Source organism: Oncorhynchus tshawytscha, linkage group LG12, assembly GCF_018296145.1.
Source record: "Oncorhynchus tshawytscha isolate Ot180627B linkage group LG12, Otsh_v2.0, whole genome shotgun sequence".
Classification (NCBI taxonomy): domain Eukaryota; kingdom Metazoa; phylum Chordata; class Actinopteri; order Salmoniformes; family Salmonidae; genus Oncorhynchus; species Oncorhynchus tshawytscha.
The window spans coordinates 56,505,079-56,523,644 of record NC_056440.1 but is presented as its reverse complement, the minus strand read 5'-3'; the positions used below and the strand labels follow the sequence as shown (position 1 = coordinate 56,523,644).

The 18,566-nt window shown below is 39.4% G+C and overlaps 1 protein-coding gene across 2 annotated transcripts; it reads left to right on the top strand.

Moving 5' to 3' along the window:
- Window positions 1-4,562: 4,562 nt before the first annotated feature.
- mdka (midkine a) lies at window positions 4,563-17,620 on the top strand. 2 transcript variants are annotated; one of them, XM_024399108.2, is made up of 5 exons: window positions 4,563-4,710; window positions 15,278-15,345; window positions 15,534-15,704; window positions 16,359-16,520; window positions 16,631-17,620. In XM_024399108.2, the coding sequence occupies exons 2-5, from the start codon at window positions 15,279-15,281 to the stop codon at window positions 16,657-16,659; spliced, it is 429 nt and encodes a 142-aa protein (XP_024254876.1). In that variant the 5' UTR covers window positions 4,563-4,710; window position 15,278; the 3' UTR covers window positions 16,660-17,620. The 2 variants fall into 2 exon arrangements, with proteins under 2 accessions (XP_024254876.1, XP_024254875.1); XM_024399107.2 differs by having other exon boundaries at window positions 15,278-15,360.
- The last annotated feature ends 946 nt before the right edge of the window (window positions 17,621-18,566 follow it).

The window sequence follows — 18,566 nt, the reverse complement described above, 5'->3', positions numbered from 1 at the left end:
GCTGTGACGGGAAATATGTTGTCAATGAAAGCCCTCGAGTGTTTCTAATGCCAGACTGAAAATAAGGTATTTTTGATTTGATTATGAAAAGTAAATGAATTGTGTAGTTCTACATCAGTTATTATGCCTCGTACATAATCATATGTTCTCACTGAATATTTTGGGGGTCCACTTTTTTATTTTATTACATTTTTAACAATAGAAACATCCACATACAAACGACAACATACAGATGCACACAAATATCCAAAACATCACGCGTGCCCAGACCAACCTGCTCACCACCCCCAGCTCCAGCGCCCGCATCACTTTCCGCCACATAGCCTGAAACTGCACCATTTTGTTTCATGGTCACACTGATTGTCAGCATTTTCAATAATGAAGACCGTAGGCCCCCTTTAAGTTGACTTCACTATAGTTGAAATATCATGTGAGCCTGAGAAGATTAGATATAATTTGAGGCATTTATGATTATACTGCATTCTGAAAGAGGTGCATATTTGAATAGGTATTGTAACATATATCCTCCTGTTCAGAGACTGACATGGAGATGTAGGAAATGTCCTTGCATTTGTATAATTTGGATGTATATTAACATTCCCTCATCAACCTACACACAATGCACCATAATGACAAAGCAAAAACAGGGGTTTAGACATTTTTGCAAATGTATTAAAAAATAAAAAGTACTATTCAGACCCTTTACTCAGTGCTTTGTTGAAGCACCTTTGGCAACGATTACAGCCTCGAGTCTTCTTGGGTATGACGCTACAAGCTTGGCACACCTGTATTTGGGAAGTTTCTCCCATTCTTCTCTGCAGATCCTCTCAACCTCTGTCATGCTGGATGGGGAGTGTTGTTGCACAGCTATTTTCAGGTCTCTCCAGATATGTTTGAGCCGGGCTCTGGGGGCCACTCAAGGACATTCAGAGACTTGTCCAAAAGCCATTCCTGCGTTGTCTTGGCTTGTCTTCGCCCCAGTCTGAGGTCCTGAGAGCTCTGGAGCAGCTTTTCATCAAGGATCTCTCTGTACTTTGCTCTGTTCATCTTTCCCTCAATCCTGACTAGTCTCCCAGTCCCTGCCGCTGAAAAATATCCCACAGCATGATGCTGCCACCACCATGCTTAACCATAGGGATGGCACCAGGTTTCCTCCAGATATGACGCTTGGCATTCAGGCCAAAGAGTTCAGTCTTGGTTTCATCAAACCAGAGAATCTTGTTTCTGATGGTCTGAGTTAAGTGCCTTTTGGCAAACTCCAAGCGGGCTGTCATGTGCCTTTTACTGACAGGTGTGTGCCTTTCCAATCATGTCCAATTAATTTACTTTACTCTAATCAAGTTGTAGAAACATCTCAAGGATGATCAATGGAAACAGGATGCACCTGAGCCCAATTTTCTTGTCTCAGCACAGGGTCTGAATACTCATGTAAAGAAGGTATTTCAGTTTTGACATTTTAATACATCTGCAAAAAAAAAAAGACAGTTTTTTCTTTATCATTATGGGGTATTGTATGTAGCTTGATGAGAAAAAAAGAATACATTTTAGAATAAGGCTGTAACATAACAAAATGTGTGAAAAGTCTGAATAAGGGGTCCGAGTACTTTCTGAATGCACTGTGTCCAAACCTACCACTGGAATTAAACAAGCCAAAATATACAGAGGAAAACATTGCTCAAACATTTTACCTTCTGAAAGTCAGAGACACTTGTTGAATAAGTAAGACTGCTCATGATTAATCTTGACATCACCAAAGGGGTGACACATTTATTAACAATCATGCCTCTTTTGATATCCCAGTGAAAGTTGCCTTTCTGTCATCTATGATCTACCATCTTGTACCAGTTTCATCAGAAAATATTTTAACAGCAGAGGAAAGGCCAAACAGCACATGTAGTACAAAGTGACCTCTTGAAATAGAGTTGAATAGCCTCAGCCTTAGTAGTAGTAAGTTGTGTGTGCTTGTGCGTATACAGATTTGAATCTGCCCCAGAGACATACTGGCACTTGCAAAGCAATTTTTTGGGAAGACCATCGCTCCATAATGAGTTTTGCTGTTGTCGTGTAGTTTTCTGTACATTAACTCAACCATTTCAACATCTCACATTGTCACCGTAGCTTTGTGTACTGACTTTACCCATAGTTCACTTTGAACAGAAAATACATGGCTATTATTATCAGACACCATTTCATGTGCCATGAGCTCTGTCGTGTTATGGTGTGTGCAAGAAAACACTTCCCATACTGGAGCTGTTATCTCCAATTGACTTATTAGCCTTCAACAGAAATTGAAGTTCCGTTTGAAATGACACAAATTCCCCAACATGATATTTTATATGCTATTCTAAAGATGCGCTACGTTCCCACTTTCCATGTTGTCGATTACTGCAAAGAGCACCCTCTCCCATCATCATCTCCGTATGTCCACTGGTTTTAATTGTACTATATTCTTAAAGGTTCAGTAGATATCCACAGTCTTTGAATTACATACAAGTGGAAAGTGCTCTTTGGAATGGCAGGAGCGTGGAACTACCAATGCTATATCTGCATGAATGAGAACTTTACAATGTTGTTTTTTTAAATTTGCAAGCATAAAACAAGACTTGTAGCTACAAAAACACTTGAATGAGTGCAGGCATGGGGCTTACAGTGGCGGAATGGGGTCAGACAACTTCATTTTTAAAGGAGCTACAGTAGACCAATGAATGGTAGTTTATGTATATTATCTGTGCTTTATTTTGAGTTGCTGTGCAATTCAGGGCAAGAGTATCTATTGCAATTCTTTTTTTTTTAAATAGAGAGAACTGTGCAATATGCATTTTTCTTTATTAAAAAATGTATTTTATTTTTATTTTTTACTTGATATAGTGACCAAAATGTGATGGACAGACTGGTGTGCAATGTTGACAATATCAATCTGTTTATTTGTTTCTATTGGCACATGTTTTTGTTATTGTCTGATTGGGAGAGAAAAATAAAATAAAGGATGGTACTTAAACAATTGTATTTATTGTCATTACTTTCTAGTGAGTGTTGATTTTATTCGTCCAGTCAGTAAAAGCGCATTCTTTAATAACCCGCCATTTGTATGAGATCATATTAACACTTATCATCTACCTCAGGTGACTGCAGGGGATGATTGTTACTGTAGACCGACTGATAGGTGTTCTGCTGCCTGTAATGTCCCTGTCCTTCACCAACCAGAAAAGAATGGAGTCCCACCTCCTAGGCTTTGATGGTCCAACCCAGTGAGACAAACTGTCATTTTGTGTATGTAGAATGTCTGAAGGAAAGTCAAAATGGTATTTAATGCCTCTGTGTTGCAACATGCAATGTGTTTGAAAATTATGAGTCATGTTAGTCAGAACTGATTCATAGTGCATCATCTGGAGTGATTAAATACTGTAATTGGATACTGACTAGTTACTTCTGGATGTTGTATTGGATGTGTGTTTATCAGTCTGGTCCATTTGTGAAACTGAACAGCTGTTTTCTCCTCCTAGCTCTGACTCATTGTTGGCATGCTATCCAACTGGCAATTGGAAATGTCCCTATCTATGGTTCAGATTATGGTCGGATCGCTATTGTGGCCCCGACTCACCTCCCCTGCCCTCCTGGGATTACCCAATCACATGGCCTGAGGTCACAGCGTCATCTTGGATATACTGTACATCGATACTAAATAACATGTAGACATGTATTTCATCAGTACAGTCATCTGGTTCTTGAAAATGTGGTGATGTCCGGTAAAACACTGTCAGCCTATCTAGGCACCACACTGTTACTCTGCCATATGGCCGAGCATATGCTTATGCCAGAAGAGGCTGGTGGGAGGAGCTACAGGAGGACGGACTCATTGTATATGGCTGAAATTGAATACATGGTCAAAACATGTGGTTTCCATATGTTTGGTGTGTTTGACACCATTCCATTAATTCCATTACGGTCTTTACAATGAGCTGTCCTCCTATAGCTCCTCCCACCAGCCTCCTCCTGGCTCACACGTGGTGTTTATAAATGGCTCTTATCCAGGGTCCCTATCTAATGGCAGCTGTTGTGTGACAACAAGCTCTCTGGGTACATAATCAGGGTGGCCAAGAATTCTAGGTCTAATGATTGTTCAATCCCTCCTGTCCTCCTGTAAACCATTTACTGTGGTGGTGCTGTTAAAACATTTATGATACATACATCCCTAGGCATTCTGTAGGCACCATAGAATAGTAGTATCTGTCTATAGTAGGTAGTCTGAGCATATCATTCTACTTTCCTTTCTCTGTGATAATGTATGGTGGTGAAATTGGAATGGGTATATAATATAGTAATCAATGTTTTTTTTGTTTTTTTTTTGTAGGCATTAAAAAAATTGTAGCAACAAGAACAGGAGAATAATGACTGAAATAATACATCTAGGGATTCACTAGAATAAAACTTCAAAAAGTTAGTGTCCTAGACGAGTGGTGCACAGGGGTTGGTGTTGGGGTTATGCGTCTCTTGACCCGTAATCATCACGTGGGTTGGTGATGTCACGAGGTGGTTAATTTAATGTGGCCCTAATGTTACCAGCTCAAACTAGTTTTTGAGAAACAAAGGGGAGGGCGACAAATAAGAGCAAGCGGGCCGGGCTAGAGGTATTGGAGGACTGTAAAAAAATCTATTGTGGCTCAAAGTAAGACCATAAACTCTCGCCAAGAAGTACGATCAAAGAAACAAGTAAGTTACATGTGTATTTGTCCAAATGTATAGTGATAAAATTATGTTACTTTGTATCACCCAAATCAACATTATCATTACTCACTTTTTATAGTTAAAATATATAGTCTCCATCATCAGAATCCTCTGGGGAATAACTCATTTCTCAATTGGAGTCATTTTTCTTTGGATGATTTATTTGTGTGTATGTTTCTTTATTTAGTTGTTCTTTTTAGTTTTATTGTATTTTAAATCATTTATGCACCATATGTTGGCTTTACTACATAGATTCATAACTTTTGCCAGTAATGAACACCCAACTTTTGTCCCATACACGCGATTTGCGCAAAAAAAGCGCAGTGGCACTGCGTATTGGCATAAACTTTCGTTGAATCAAAAATGTTTAATTGAATCTTAAATATGAAGTCAACGATTGAACGAACTTTTTTTAATTCTGCAACTTTGCAAGCGGTTCTGTTTAGGGATCTGAAGAAGTTGTGGCCAAATGACGTTTTGTTGTAATAACGGCTTTGCTTTGAGTTTAATAACTATGTTAGCTATACTTTGCACTGTGTGACAACGTCCTCAGTGGTGACATATTCTAGTGTTGATGATAAGTAGTGGGGGGGGCTCTGTACATCTAAATGTATGGTCTCATTACTGTAACTATTTTGAGCTATGATACTTGAGTTTGGAAGAAAGGAGATAAATCCTGCGAAATATAATAATATTGTTTTATATACATTATTATGTTTAGTCAATTACTATTTCAGATGTAGCGAAGCTACATAGTTTGAAAGTGTACTTCTACATGTCTTTGTTCGTCTTAAAGTAAAGCATAAGCATTTATTCCACAATTTGAATTGTGTTCAGGTTCCAGAAATCTTTTGCTTTCTGTTTGGGCCACTGGATGGATTTTATGACCTGAACACTTCACTAAGGCCGTAACTAACTGTAAGTGGCTATGGATAAAAGCTTCTGCTAAATGACTAAAAGCAAAGTCAATGTAAACATCCCCCACCTCAACAATATGAGCATTGAAATCGACTCTAACCTCAAGTACTTGTATTCAGTGCTATCCATTCCGCTCAAGACTTGTTCTCCTTTTTTGTGTTTCACTGCCCAGGAATTTTTTTACCTGACCAACCAAAATTTATGGCTGCCCCACCTATGTTTGCTCCCCCCCCCCCATCCAAAGTAGTTGCTGTGCAAGAGGCTGTAAAAGATGATTTGCAGTCAGATATAACGCTCAAAGTGACACAACCTTAGAGAGATGAAATGGGGAAAGATAGTCCCCAGTCTGTTGTTATCATTGTTTTTTTCCCCCAGTTGTATTTTAGAAAGTTATTGGGCACACTAGATGCAGCTAGTGCCTCAGGGTTAGGTTTTTAGAAATGGAGGAGGGGAAGCATGGGGCTTTAGAGCTTGTGTGAGCTTGGCAGATGGACCTCGAGGCAATGGCACAGATAATCAGGGGAGAGAAAACAGCTTTGAAAAGACAGGGAAAACTCTATCCTGGCTATTCAAATGCACCATTCAACCTTGATTTCAGCGGAGATTTGTGGGTGCGTGGCCCCTCTGCTATTCTCTCACTGCTCATGGAGTATGATGGAGTATGTCATTGGTTATGTTGAAATAGGAAGGAATGGGAAGTAAGTAGGCCACTGTCTCTTTTAGAGAATAAGCCATTTTGTCATGACTGCCATGCCTCAACTAGAAGGGATCACATTTTCACGTGACTGACGGCAGGCAGGATGTTTAGCTGTCGACAATGACGTTATAGTAGATAAAGTGCACTCATACTATTTGAGCCAGTAACGTGAATCATTCTGTCCTTGCGCTGTTGGTCCTTGACGGCCAGAATCCACCTACATTTTGTATATTTGATCAAATAAAGCATGTGATTCAGCCATTTGTTGGCCACTCAGTGTTCCTTCCTGAAGTAGGCCAGGACATTCTGGGTCTTTGTTAACTGTCTTTCTTTAGAGTGACCCTCTACCCCGCAGCTTCTCTCTTAGTGGGCATTCCATCCTTTTTTTGTTGTTGTTGCGGTTAGTGACTTTTCTGAGAAGACGAGGAATGCTGCTTAGCAGTAAAAACAAGAGTGACTTTATGCTGTTCAGGTTCAGTGTAGTCCTGCTTTCCATGTGTTGTTGTTGTTGTTGTTTCGTTGTAGAACTGATCTAGCAAATCTAATGTTATCTATTTGATCACAGTGGTCTAGGACCATTATTAGAGGAAGCACCATTTGAGTCAATCAAAATATGATCTTTACGGTATTTGATCCAATTTGACTATTTGGTTTGCTTTCTGCCAGGCAATACATATTATGTTTATCCCATTGTGTGAAGAGTAGATGGTGGAAGTTAGTTGTGGTGGGGGTGAATAGTGGGCGATGTTTCATAAACGATATGTTTATAATTGGAAAAGGAAGATCTCTTACACACAGATACCTACCTATTCTAACATTCCTGTTACAGCTGCATTACTGATGGATAAAAATGACTGGCACGGATTTTAAAAAATAGCAATATTTTGTAGGCATATTTTGCAAATGATTGGGCATGCTAGCTCTAGTAAACTGTGGTATTTTAAGATGACCTTTCTCCCAGTATGCTAAGTCCACATTCAGATGTGTGGAACAAAGACCCTGCATGGGATATCTGTCTAGTGGCCCTTTAGAATGGAGTGAAAGGAGACCAGGAAAAGGCTCTGTTTTGATACAGGGTGTCTGCATTCGTAAAGAACGATAAAAGATTTTGAGGGCGCTCCGGGCTTCACCCTTGGCAAGGCTCAGTGGGTTAGACGAGGCCTGCTGGGTGTTGTTTCATCAAAGACAAAAGTGTTGCCTGGAGTAGCCCCTCGACATTTATGGCCAGGGGAAGAATGTCATTGGAACTGCTAGCTGGTGCGGAAAAAGCAAGCCAGCTTTTACTTGAAAATGGAACTCTATCATTTTTTTCAAGTGATACAAAAAGATTGCGATTCAGTGAGTGGTGGGAGTTGAGAATGGGGAGTTTCCAGAGATTCGTGGTTGCTTGGAGTGTTTAATTATGCTCACTGGCCATCAACATTTAATTACTGTTTTTGAGGACAGAATACAGATTTACTGGGTCAACAGAATATTTGATCAATTGGCTTGAAGAGGAGCAGCAAGCGTATGTGCTGTCCTGGCCATTGTGTATCACTTTAATTCGCAGTCCTTTTGATGAGCAGTCAAGTAAAGAAACAACACTTTCAGAAGCCAATTGTAGACTTGCCTGATAAAACGATAGTGCCTTGGTGGATTCTCCAGTAGACCAGCTCCCTGGTGAGTGAGTAGACGGCTGCCACTTATGGCATTCTGCCTCACACAGTACGAGGCGATGGTTCAGAGAGGTGATAACCTCTAATGGATCGGACTTTTCCAGTGAGTTGTTGATTCATCAGCTGTGGCTGACCTTTCTATCCAAGGCTGCCCGCAGGCAAGCGAAAGTTCAATGTGAGCATACTGCAATGTGAGCGGATGTGGCTACGATCCCTGCTCATCTTCTGGACACATTGGCTCAGGCACAACCCAATGGAACAAATGTTGCTGTTAGATTAGTAAGTTGCGTGGGTGACGGGCATTACACAAGGGTGCTGTTCATCAGAGACTTCCCAGCAAACCGGGAACCTTCGCAGGACATTATCTAAGATTACCGCTATGGCGACGTGGGTGGGGGGGGTACTGACGAAAGACTCAAAGACTCGTAAAGGAGTAATACAGGCCTAGTTCAGAAATGTTGTTGAAAATCTATTTATATACAGTACCAGTCAAAAGTTTGGACACACCTACCCATTCAAGGGTTTATCTTTATTTTGACTATGTTCTACATTGTAGAATAATAGTAGTGAAGACATCAAAACTATGACATAACACCTACGGAATCATGTAGTAACCAAAAAAAGTGTTAAACAAAGTAGCCACCCTTTGCCTTGATGACAACTTTGCACACTCTTGGCATTCTCTAAATCAGCTTCACCTAGAATGCTTTTCCAACAGTCTTGAAGGAGTTCTCACATATGCTGAGCACTTGTTGGCTGCTTTTCCTTCACCCTGCGGTCGAAGTCATCCCAAACCATCTCATTTGGGTTGAGGTCGGGTGATTGTGGAGGCCAGGTCATCTTTCTGTATAGTACTTTGTGACATCGGCTGATGTAAAAAAGGGCTTTATAAAAACAATTGATTGACATGATGCAGCACTTCATCACTCTCCTCACAAATTATAGTCCCACTAAGTGCAAACCAGATGGGATGGTGTATAGCTGCAGAATGCTGTGGTAGCCATGCTGGTTAAGTGTGTTCTGAATTCTAAATAAATCACAGACAGTGTCACCAGCAAAGCACCATCACACCTACTCCTCCATGCTTCATGGTGGGAACCACACATGCGGATATCATCCGTTTACCTATTCTGCATCTCACCAAGACACGTCGGTTGGAACCAAAAATCTCAAATTTGGACTCATCAGACCAAAGGATAGATTTCCACCAGTATAATGTCCATTGTTCATGTTTCTTGGCCCAAGCAAGTCTCTTCTTATTATTGGTGTCCTTTAGTAGTGGTTTCTTTGCAGCAATTCGACCATGAAGGCCTGATTCACGCAGTCTCCTCTGAACAGTTGATGTTGAGATGTGTCTGTTACTTGAACTTTGAAGCATTTATTTGGGCCAGAGTTAACTCTGGGTCTTCCTTTCCTGTGGCAGTCCTCTTGAAATCCAGTTTCATCATATTGCTTGATGGTTTTTGCGACTGCACTTGAAGAAACTTTCAAAGTTCTTGAAATTTTCCGGATTGACTGACCTTCATGTCTTAAAGTAATGATGGATTATCTTTTCTCTTTGCTTATTTGAGTTGTTCTTGCTATAATTTGGGCTTGGTCTTTTACTAAATAGGGCTATCTTCTGTATGCCATCCCTACCTTGTCACAACACAACTGATTGGCTCAAACACGTTAAGAAGGAAATAAATTCCACAAATGAACTTTTAACTAGACACACCTGTTAATTGACATGCATTCCAGGTGACTACCTTGTGAAGCTGGTTGAGAGAATGCCAAGGGTGTGCAAAGCTGTCATCAAGGCAAAGGGTGGCTACTTTGAAGAATCTCAAATCTCAAATATATTTGTTTAACACTTTTTTGGTTACTACATGATTCTATGTCTTATATCATAGTTTTGATTTCTTCACTAATATTCCAATATAAATGTGTACTAACTGTTGACTGGTACTGTATATATATATTTTTAAATATATACAGCATATATTTATTTATTTTTATTTCAATTCACCAGGAGGTGCTGCAGCACCCCTGCTTCCTGTGGCTATGTCCTTGGAATGTTCTCCCAACATTCACAAACATTTTCTCAACAACATCTGGTAAAAAAAACAACCACAGAACCATTCCCCTAAGGTTCTCATTAGGTTGCCAGGGATTGTAATAACACAATGTTCCGGTAACGTTCTTAGAACATACTAGCGCAAACAAAATGTGGGAGCAATAAGAACTGGTTCTGAGGAAAGATATACAGGAACGTTCTGCTCATGTTGATGGATATGTTATTCAAAACCCCCATGACAACAGGCAGTGAATATTCCTACAGTGGTCTAAAAAAAAAAGTTATAGTATGATATGATGGTTCTAATAACGTTCCCTGAAAATACTACAGGAAAATGGAAAATGTTGGAGTAATAGAAGTAGTTCTGAAAACATACTTCAGCAATAATGCACTTAGTTCTGAAAACATACTTCAGCAATAATGCACTTAGTTCTGAAAACATACTTCAGCAATAATGCACTTAGTTCTAAAAACATACTTCAGCAATAATGCACTTAGTTCTAAAAACATACTTCAGCAATAATGCACTTAGTTCTAAAAACATACTTCTGCAATAATGCACTTAGTTCTGAAAACATACTTCTTCAGCAATAATGCACTTAGTTCTAAAAACATACTTCAGCAATAATGCACTTAGTTCTGAAAACATACTTCAGCAATAATGCACTTAGTTCTAAAAACATACTTCAGCAATAATGCACTTAGTTCTAAAAACATACTTCAGCAATAATGCACTTAGTTCTGAAAACACACTTCAGCAATAATGCACTTAGTTCTAAAAACATACTTCAGCAATAATGCACTTAGTTCTAAAAACATACTTCAGCAATAATGCACTTAGTTCTGAAAACATTGCTGCAATGTTCTGCTAACTTTGATGTGTAATGTGACATCATTATACTGTATGAAGTTGCCAAACTTTCAAACAAATGGCATTCCAATCTTTATCACATCATTATATCTTGATACGGGTGTTGTCCTAACAAATGTACAAGAATGGTAATGAAGCCGATTTGAACATGCAGTCCGCCATCTTCAAGCCCTGTAGGCCACTTACTTTGCTGCACCACCAGGAGCGTAATGTTTCTCGTGGATCATTCAATTATGATCCAAACTATGGCTATATGTCGTATGTACATAGATGTTGCACATCTATGTACACCTCACCGCAATCTGCCAGGCAACAATTGAACACGAATTCTTAAATCAAGTTTTCTCAGGAAAATAAAAGTCAAAACATCCCACCTTTACAGCATAGAAAGAAGATTGGTAGAGAAAGAAATAATAGAGGATACTTCTTTTTTCCGATTTTGTTATCCTGTCTTTTGCAAAGACAAAGACCACAACCTGGAAATCAGAGTAAAGATGTATACAGCTTTATATTTGTGTTAGTCACATCGCAGTGGCGCGCGGTCGATTCATTCCAGGGATAGCACTCCAAAGGCCAGGTTTGATCCCTGCTTGTGACTATCACAAAAATACGGTAAAACTATGTTTGTACAATAAATGTCTAATAAGTTATGTGATTCCAAATAATTGACACATGTGTTTCTACATGGATTTCTAACTTCCTCAACGGTAAGATAACACTAACGCAGGAAAGAAACCTCTATGGACTGTTCAAAACTTAATTTGATAATTCTGGGAACATTGAGGGTATGTTTTGTGCACCCTGATACGAACATTGTAAGAATGTCATCAACACTGGACAGATTTTGTGTTTTGGGAACCGGTCGTGTCATATCCCCACAATATTCCCATAACCTAAATAAATGTTTTAGGGACATTTAAATAACTTTTTTTTAAAGTATAACATCAGGTGAATGGTTTTTACATTCTAAAATAAACATTGCATAATCATCCACAAAAGTGGACCGTTTTTGTGTTTTGGGAACAGATCTTTTGTCATGTCTCCACAATCAGATGGTTCCCACAACATATGAAACATTCTGGGAACCATTAAAGAACAGACAAAATGTGTTCTGGGAACGTTCTTGCAACATCAAGCAAATGTTTCATACAAACATTGTATAATCATCAGCACAACTAGACAGTTGTTGTATTATGAGAACATTTGCTGCAACCTAACAAATGTTCTGGGAACTTTCACAGAACCAATTTTGGTTGGCCGATTTGGCATCTTAGTTGGTGTTGTAGGAAGATGCATTGTAACATCCACATGACATATTGTGAACAGCCAGAATGTGTCATCTTAGTTCCCTGCTGCTGTGTGATCTCAATTCTCTGTTCTCAATGTCTTCATTGTTTGTGTTCCACTAGAAGGATTTGTGTATTTTGCCAGTCGTTAATGATGGGTCCTAATTAATCATAACCAACAGGCTATGGCACAGAAAACACATCCTTTGCCTTGAATGTTGATTGTATGTCACAAAAATGAACTTCGTAATATTCCAAACACTTCTTTGCATAACGGGAAGGAATGTTTCGGTTTTTATTACCCTGGGAAGCAGATTGATTGAACAAGGACCCTAATCTTTTGATGGGGAAGCGTGAAATACTTTTAGATTCCCACCACAAAATCAAGGATTTGGTATTATAGGCAACCTTGTTTTGGGTTATTGAAATCAGATTCTTGAGTTACTCTTTGTGGGTGTTCTTCAAACTAATACAAGACCTGTTTGTCCCGGCACATCTCTGAGCTCTTCTAACCCAGACAGAGACATGCAGTTCCCCTGTGTCCCACAGAAGAATGGCTTCAAACCAAGCCTCTTCCATCGAGCTCTCCCTGTCAGGGCGACCCCTATCACCTCCCAGCAGGTGGGTTAGCCTTCACCATGGTGATCTGGTGCTGCCATCCATTCCCTGCTGCTAGCTCTGGGACTGTTGGCAGAAAGAATAGACATTAACTCAATTAAGTCAGAGAATAAATAGAAACTCAGAACTTGACAGGATAGGAGGATCCCTTATAGACATCCATACATTTCAGAAATATAGGGCTATTTCTTTATCTGTGAGTTGCTGCCCTCTTCTTTTGAACTAGACTATTAAAAGCTGAAATCTGTAAAGGGGGAAACATTGCCAGTGTTTGCCCCAGTGCCTTTGTTTTTAAGGGTTTAGCAGAAACATACCTCAAACAACATGACCAGTCTAGCTAACCTGTAAAGTATGGTTGAATTTGGACACATTGTGGTGCTGTTGGACAGGAAAAACCATTCATGCAAGCTCATTGGCTCATAGTTGCCATATTGTTTCAGCTAGTCTTGCATCCATAAATGCTATATACCAAATTTGATCCCAATCGGTCCAGCGGTTCAGGAGAAGAAGACGTTAAAAATGGTCCAAAATACATCAAAAGAATATTGTATTGCATGATCATTTGATTTTGAGTTCTGATATTTGGCAAGTGTAGTAAACAGCACCGAAGTAACTGGTCTTAGGGCTATGTGTCAAATTTTTCCTGATGGTGGCACAGTGGCCCCATAGCTGAACCCCGGCCATTGCTGCTTGCAGTATTTTATTGTTTTGTTGATGAAACAGAGGAGCGTGTAAGGCAGCGTGGTAAAAAAAAAAAATTATCGGTACATATTCTGGTTTTCCATTGCAAGTGCAACGATGTTCTAGTAAGAAAAACAATGTTCCTTGTTTGAAGTAACTTTGTTGTTGTAATAGCCCAATTGGATATGACAGTTTCACCCTTCACGGATTTCAGCTTTAAAAGGTCTACACAATGCAATGACCAGAATACACAAAGATGGGAAGCGCTATTGTGACAATGAGATGACATGAATTGTGTTCAATGTGTCATCAACATAGATACAGTTGAAGTCGGAAGTTTGCATACACTTAGGTTGGAGGCATTAAAACTCATTTTTTAACCACTCCACAAATTTCTTGTTAACAAACTATGGTTTTGGCAAGTCGTTTAGGACATCTAATTTGTGCATGACACAAGTAATTTTTCTAACAATTGTTTACAGACAGATTATTTCACTTATAATTCACTGTATCACAGTTCCAGTGGGTCAGAAGTTTACATGCATTAAGTTGACTGTTCCTTTAAACAGCTTGGAAAATACCAGAAAATTATGTCATGGCTTTAGAAGCTTCTGATTGACTAATTGACATCCGTCAATTGGAGGTGTACCGGGTGGATGTATTTCAAGGCTTACCTTCAAATTCAGTGCCTCTTTGCTTGACATCATTGGATAATCAAAACAAATCATCCAAGACCTCAAAAAAATTGTAGACCTTCACAGGTCTAGTTCATCCTTGGGAGCAATTTCCAAATGCCTGAAGGTCCCACGTTCATCTGTACAAACAATAGTATGAAAGTATAAACACCATAGGACCATTCAGCCGAAAAAAGCGTGTGTGAGCAAGGAGGCCTGCAAACCTGACTCAGTTGAGTCAGCTTGTGGAAGACGTTTGACCCAAGTTAAACAATTGTAAACTTCTGACCCACTGGGAATGTGATGAAAGAAATAAAAGCTGAAATAAATCATTCTCTACTATTATTCTGACATTTCACATTCTTACAATAAAGTGGTGATCCTAACTGACCTAAAACAGGGATTTTTTGCTAGGATTAAATGTCATGAATTGTGAAAAACTGAGTTTAAATGTATTTGGCTAAGGTATATGTAAATTTCCGACTTCAACTGTAGATTTTTGTTTTCTAACATATTCCTGGCACTGCTTGTCACAAAATAAAATGTATTTTGTTTGGTGTTCATGTTGGAAAACATGTTGTTTTGTGTAAGGGGAAGTGAAAGGGTGGAGTGAGTAGCTCATGACCCATTGATCCTCATTGCTGGTTGTGTTCCTCACAGTTGGTTTGATTGACCCTAAGTTGAGTCATGAGATCACAGGAAAAAAAATCGATGTAATATTTCAGCCCTCTCACATGTATTTTCCCAGTTCTCACTCTCACAGGCCCAAGTGTCAAGCTTTAAAACTGTTTAATGTAATGCATTTTGTATAACATGATGTGTTTTACTCTGACCATAATCCCTTATTCACCTTTCACCTCTAAAGTACAGAACCACTCATTGTGAATTGGTTTGATTATAGCTGGTAACGATCAATAGTTGACCTTGATCGTGCTCTTTCAACTCTCACCTCAATTATAGAGACACACCGGAGGAGCATCAGCTTGACCTTTGGAACAATATAACCTACATAATGGCAACATTATTTCTTGTGCCACAATTGTTAATGGCATGTTTTGTTTTTTTTTTCCCTCTTTTTTTCTTCTTTTCTCTCCAGTATGCGGGGTTTGTTCTCAACAGCTGTGGTGCTTATGGTGGCCTTGATGATAGTCACCACTGAAGCAGGTAAAAACAAGAAAGGTAAGGGATTTGCTATGTATTGCTTTAATTTGCCATGCACAGTTGTAGAATTAGCATGACAGTTGCACCGTTCATGAGGTTCATAAAGCCTCAGTTGGAAACCTGTCCTTACTAACGACTAATTGTAACATTGCTGATATTATTTCTGTCATCTTGTTATTTTTGTTTCGCAGAGAAGGGGAAAGGGGCCAAGGGTGGTGCCTCTGACTGTGCTGAGTGGCGCTATGCTAGCTGTGTGCCTAACAACGGAGACTGTGGAGTCGGTGTCAGAGAGGGCACCTGCAACGACCAGATGAGAAAACTGAAATGCAAAGTGCCTTGCAACTGGAAGAAGGAGTTCGGCGGTAGAAATGATACATTGATAGATGATTCCATTTCCCTTGATATGCCATATAATTCTCAAAGTGTGAAGTGGTGGTCAGTCAATCAAAAATATAGCAAACATTTCATTCATAGCTTATTACTACATAATTAGAATTGTATCATGTCATTTCTTAGTAAATACCTAGTAATTGACATAACCGCAAAAAAAAAACTATAGAACTACATTATCTTCAGACTGTTCTATGATAGCCTGACTACTTCTTCCGCTGCTCTGTCGTTCACGATATACTTTAGTCTGAGACTGCCATCATTGAAGTTGTATGTTGGGGCGAGGGGCATGGGGGGGACGTTGTGCAAAGCAAAGTCATCAGCGATTGGATTGTCTCTAACCAATCAGAGTATCAAAGCCAATGACACATTTTCAAACCATCGCTTTACCCACGTGTTCTGGCTCTGGCCCAAACCATCAGTTTCTGGACCAATCAGACGGCCCAAATATGTTTGCATTCGGTGAAGGGTCGGGGAGGTACTCAGACCCAGACTCATTGCGGGGAAGAAACAAATGTATGTGGGCGTGGCGTAGCGTTTGGCCAGAGCAAGGAGTCTGGGTAGCCAGGCAAGCTCTATTGTGGTGTGTTCCTGATACTCAGCGGTTTTCCCTTTTGACATTTCAGCTGACTGCAAGTATAAGTTTGGCAGCTGGGGTGAGTGTGACACAGCTACTGGATCCAAGAACCGGTCTGGAACCCTGAAAAAGGCCCTGTACAACGCAGAGTGCCAACCCACCATCAAGGTGTCTAAGCCATGCCCCGCAAAGACCAAGACAAAGGCCAAAGGTAAGAAGTAGACATTTAAGTAATGTAAAAAAGTAACATTCCTATCCCCGAATGAGTACGTCATATTGAGCAAGGAATCTATGATAAATTGACCCTATGTCTTCCCACAGGAAAGAAGGGAAGAGGGAAGGAGAACTAAAAAGGTGGATGAGTCCACATTGAACAAGTGATTGGTTTGATTTTATTACGCAATATCCTTTGCTTTTTCAACAAACATAATATGCACAAGTGAATTATGAGATGTCAAATGGGCCTTTCCTTCAAATACAGTATAACAAACGCTAAATGTCTCTGAATATTGACCAAATATCCCACAAATGTAGACAAACACAATTCTTTTCACATATTTCCAGCTGTTGGTGGCCTGGCAACTTAGCCCGCTTGTGTTCTGATATTTCCATAATGTTAGTAAGATTCCAGTTCTGGACATGCTGTATTATGCAAGAAACAAATACTTTGACCTCACCAGTGTTCTTGGTCTACCTAACCCTTGTGATGTGTAACGTTTTCCAGAGTTTGTTGTATTTTTTTTTCACCTTTTACATTAGTTCAACTGGAGTCAAGACCAAGCTCCTTGTTTGAGATTGTTTCTTAACCAGTAGATCATTTAATAATATGCTTGAGGGTTTTTTTTCAATTCAAAATGTTCATCTTACATTGTTGTGATTGTTATAGTTTTCTCTTGACTACCAATTAGTATTACTAACAGAATTGATGAGTGGATTTCAATTGCGTGTGCCAATTAGTAAAAGTAGAGAGATGCAAATCAACTATTTTTCTAGTCAACTGAGGACCGTCAGCTCAATGTGTTTCATGTACAATACAAAGCTGAGCTTGAATGCTCATGAGAATGCAGTCATTGTCTTTGTGAAGATAATAGTGGTATTGTTAAAACAATTAGTTTTATAATATATATACTTCAAAAGGTGTCAGGCGATTTTGAGTTGAACTGCTGTGTTCATATTTTTGCAAACACACATGCACACACCTTCGCACAGTTCATCTGTACTCTCATTTTTGTAATTACTGTCATTATTATTACACAAACCCTTGGAACAGAAAAAAAATCAACCACTTTAAATAAACTCTCTGAATTTTTACTATTGGTTGTTTCGTGTTTCTTCTTGTTTGTGGCAATTTAACTTACTACATTTATGCATTTAAAGAGAGACTGAATCAAAACAACTATGTCTCTGGTTGAAAATGGCCTATGTAGCATCAATATGTGTCGGAAACATTTATGCTAGTGTCAAAATGTACTACAAAGTGTAAATATGATCATTTTGGTCATAAAGTCAGTCTCGTCCCAAACTGAGATTTGCGAGATTACTAGGAGTGACGGGTACCTAACAATTTTCCTTCGGTTGGGTTTATTTCATTCCTGCCCACAGCTGGCAGAACCCGAGTAGTGCCCAGCACACTGGCCATTGTACATTTGGTTTGAATTTGGATATCCCTATGGGGCTAGTTAGGGACCATCAGTAAACTACACAATGTACATGGGCTAGTTAGGGACCATCAGTAAACTACACAATGTACATGGGCTAGTTAGGGACCATCAGTAAACTACACAATGTACATTGGCTAGTTAGGGACCATCAGTAAACTACACAATGTACAGGGGACAATATTTTTAAATGTCAATAGCTCCAAATTAAATGACATAAAAACCTCAAACCAACTATAAATTCTAGAAATGCATATACAAATATTGAAAGCACTTAATGAGAACTAAGAGGTGTGCAACATTTAAATATTTTCCCATTTACATTGTGTAATATATTGATGGTCCCGAACTAGTCCCACAGATAGACTAAAGTCAAACCAACTTTGTAACAGTCACACACCGTCTGGCTGAAGCTGATGGGCGAAATAAGTTGGCTAGCTTGCTAGCCTAGGCCAGGCTACTTCCAGATTCAAGACCTGGTCAGACTGTTTCATATTATCTAGAAGGGTTAGTGACTGTAACTGTGTAGGGTTTTGGCAAAGTGAATGTACAAACGCCTCCCACCTGCAAAAACACTTAAAAGACACCCACATCAAAGC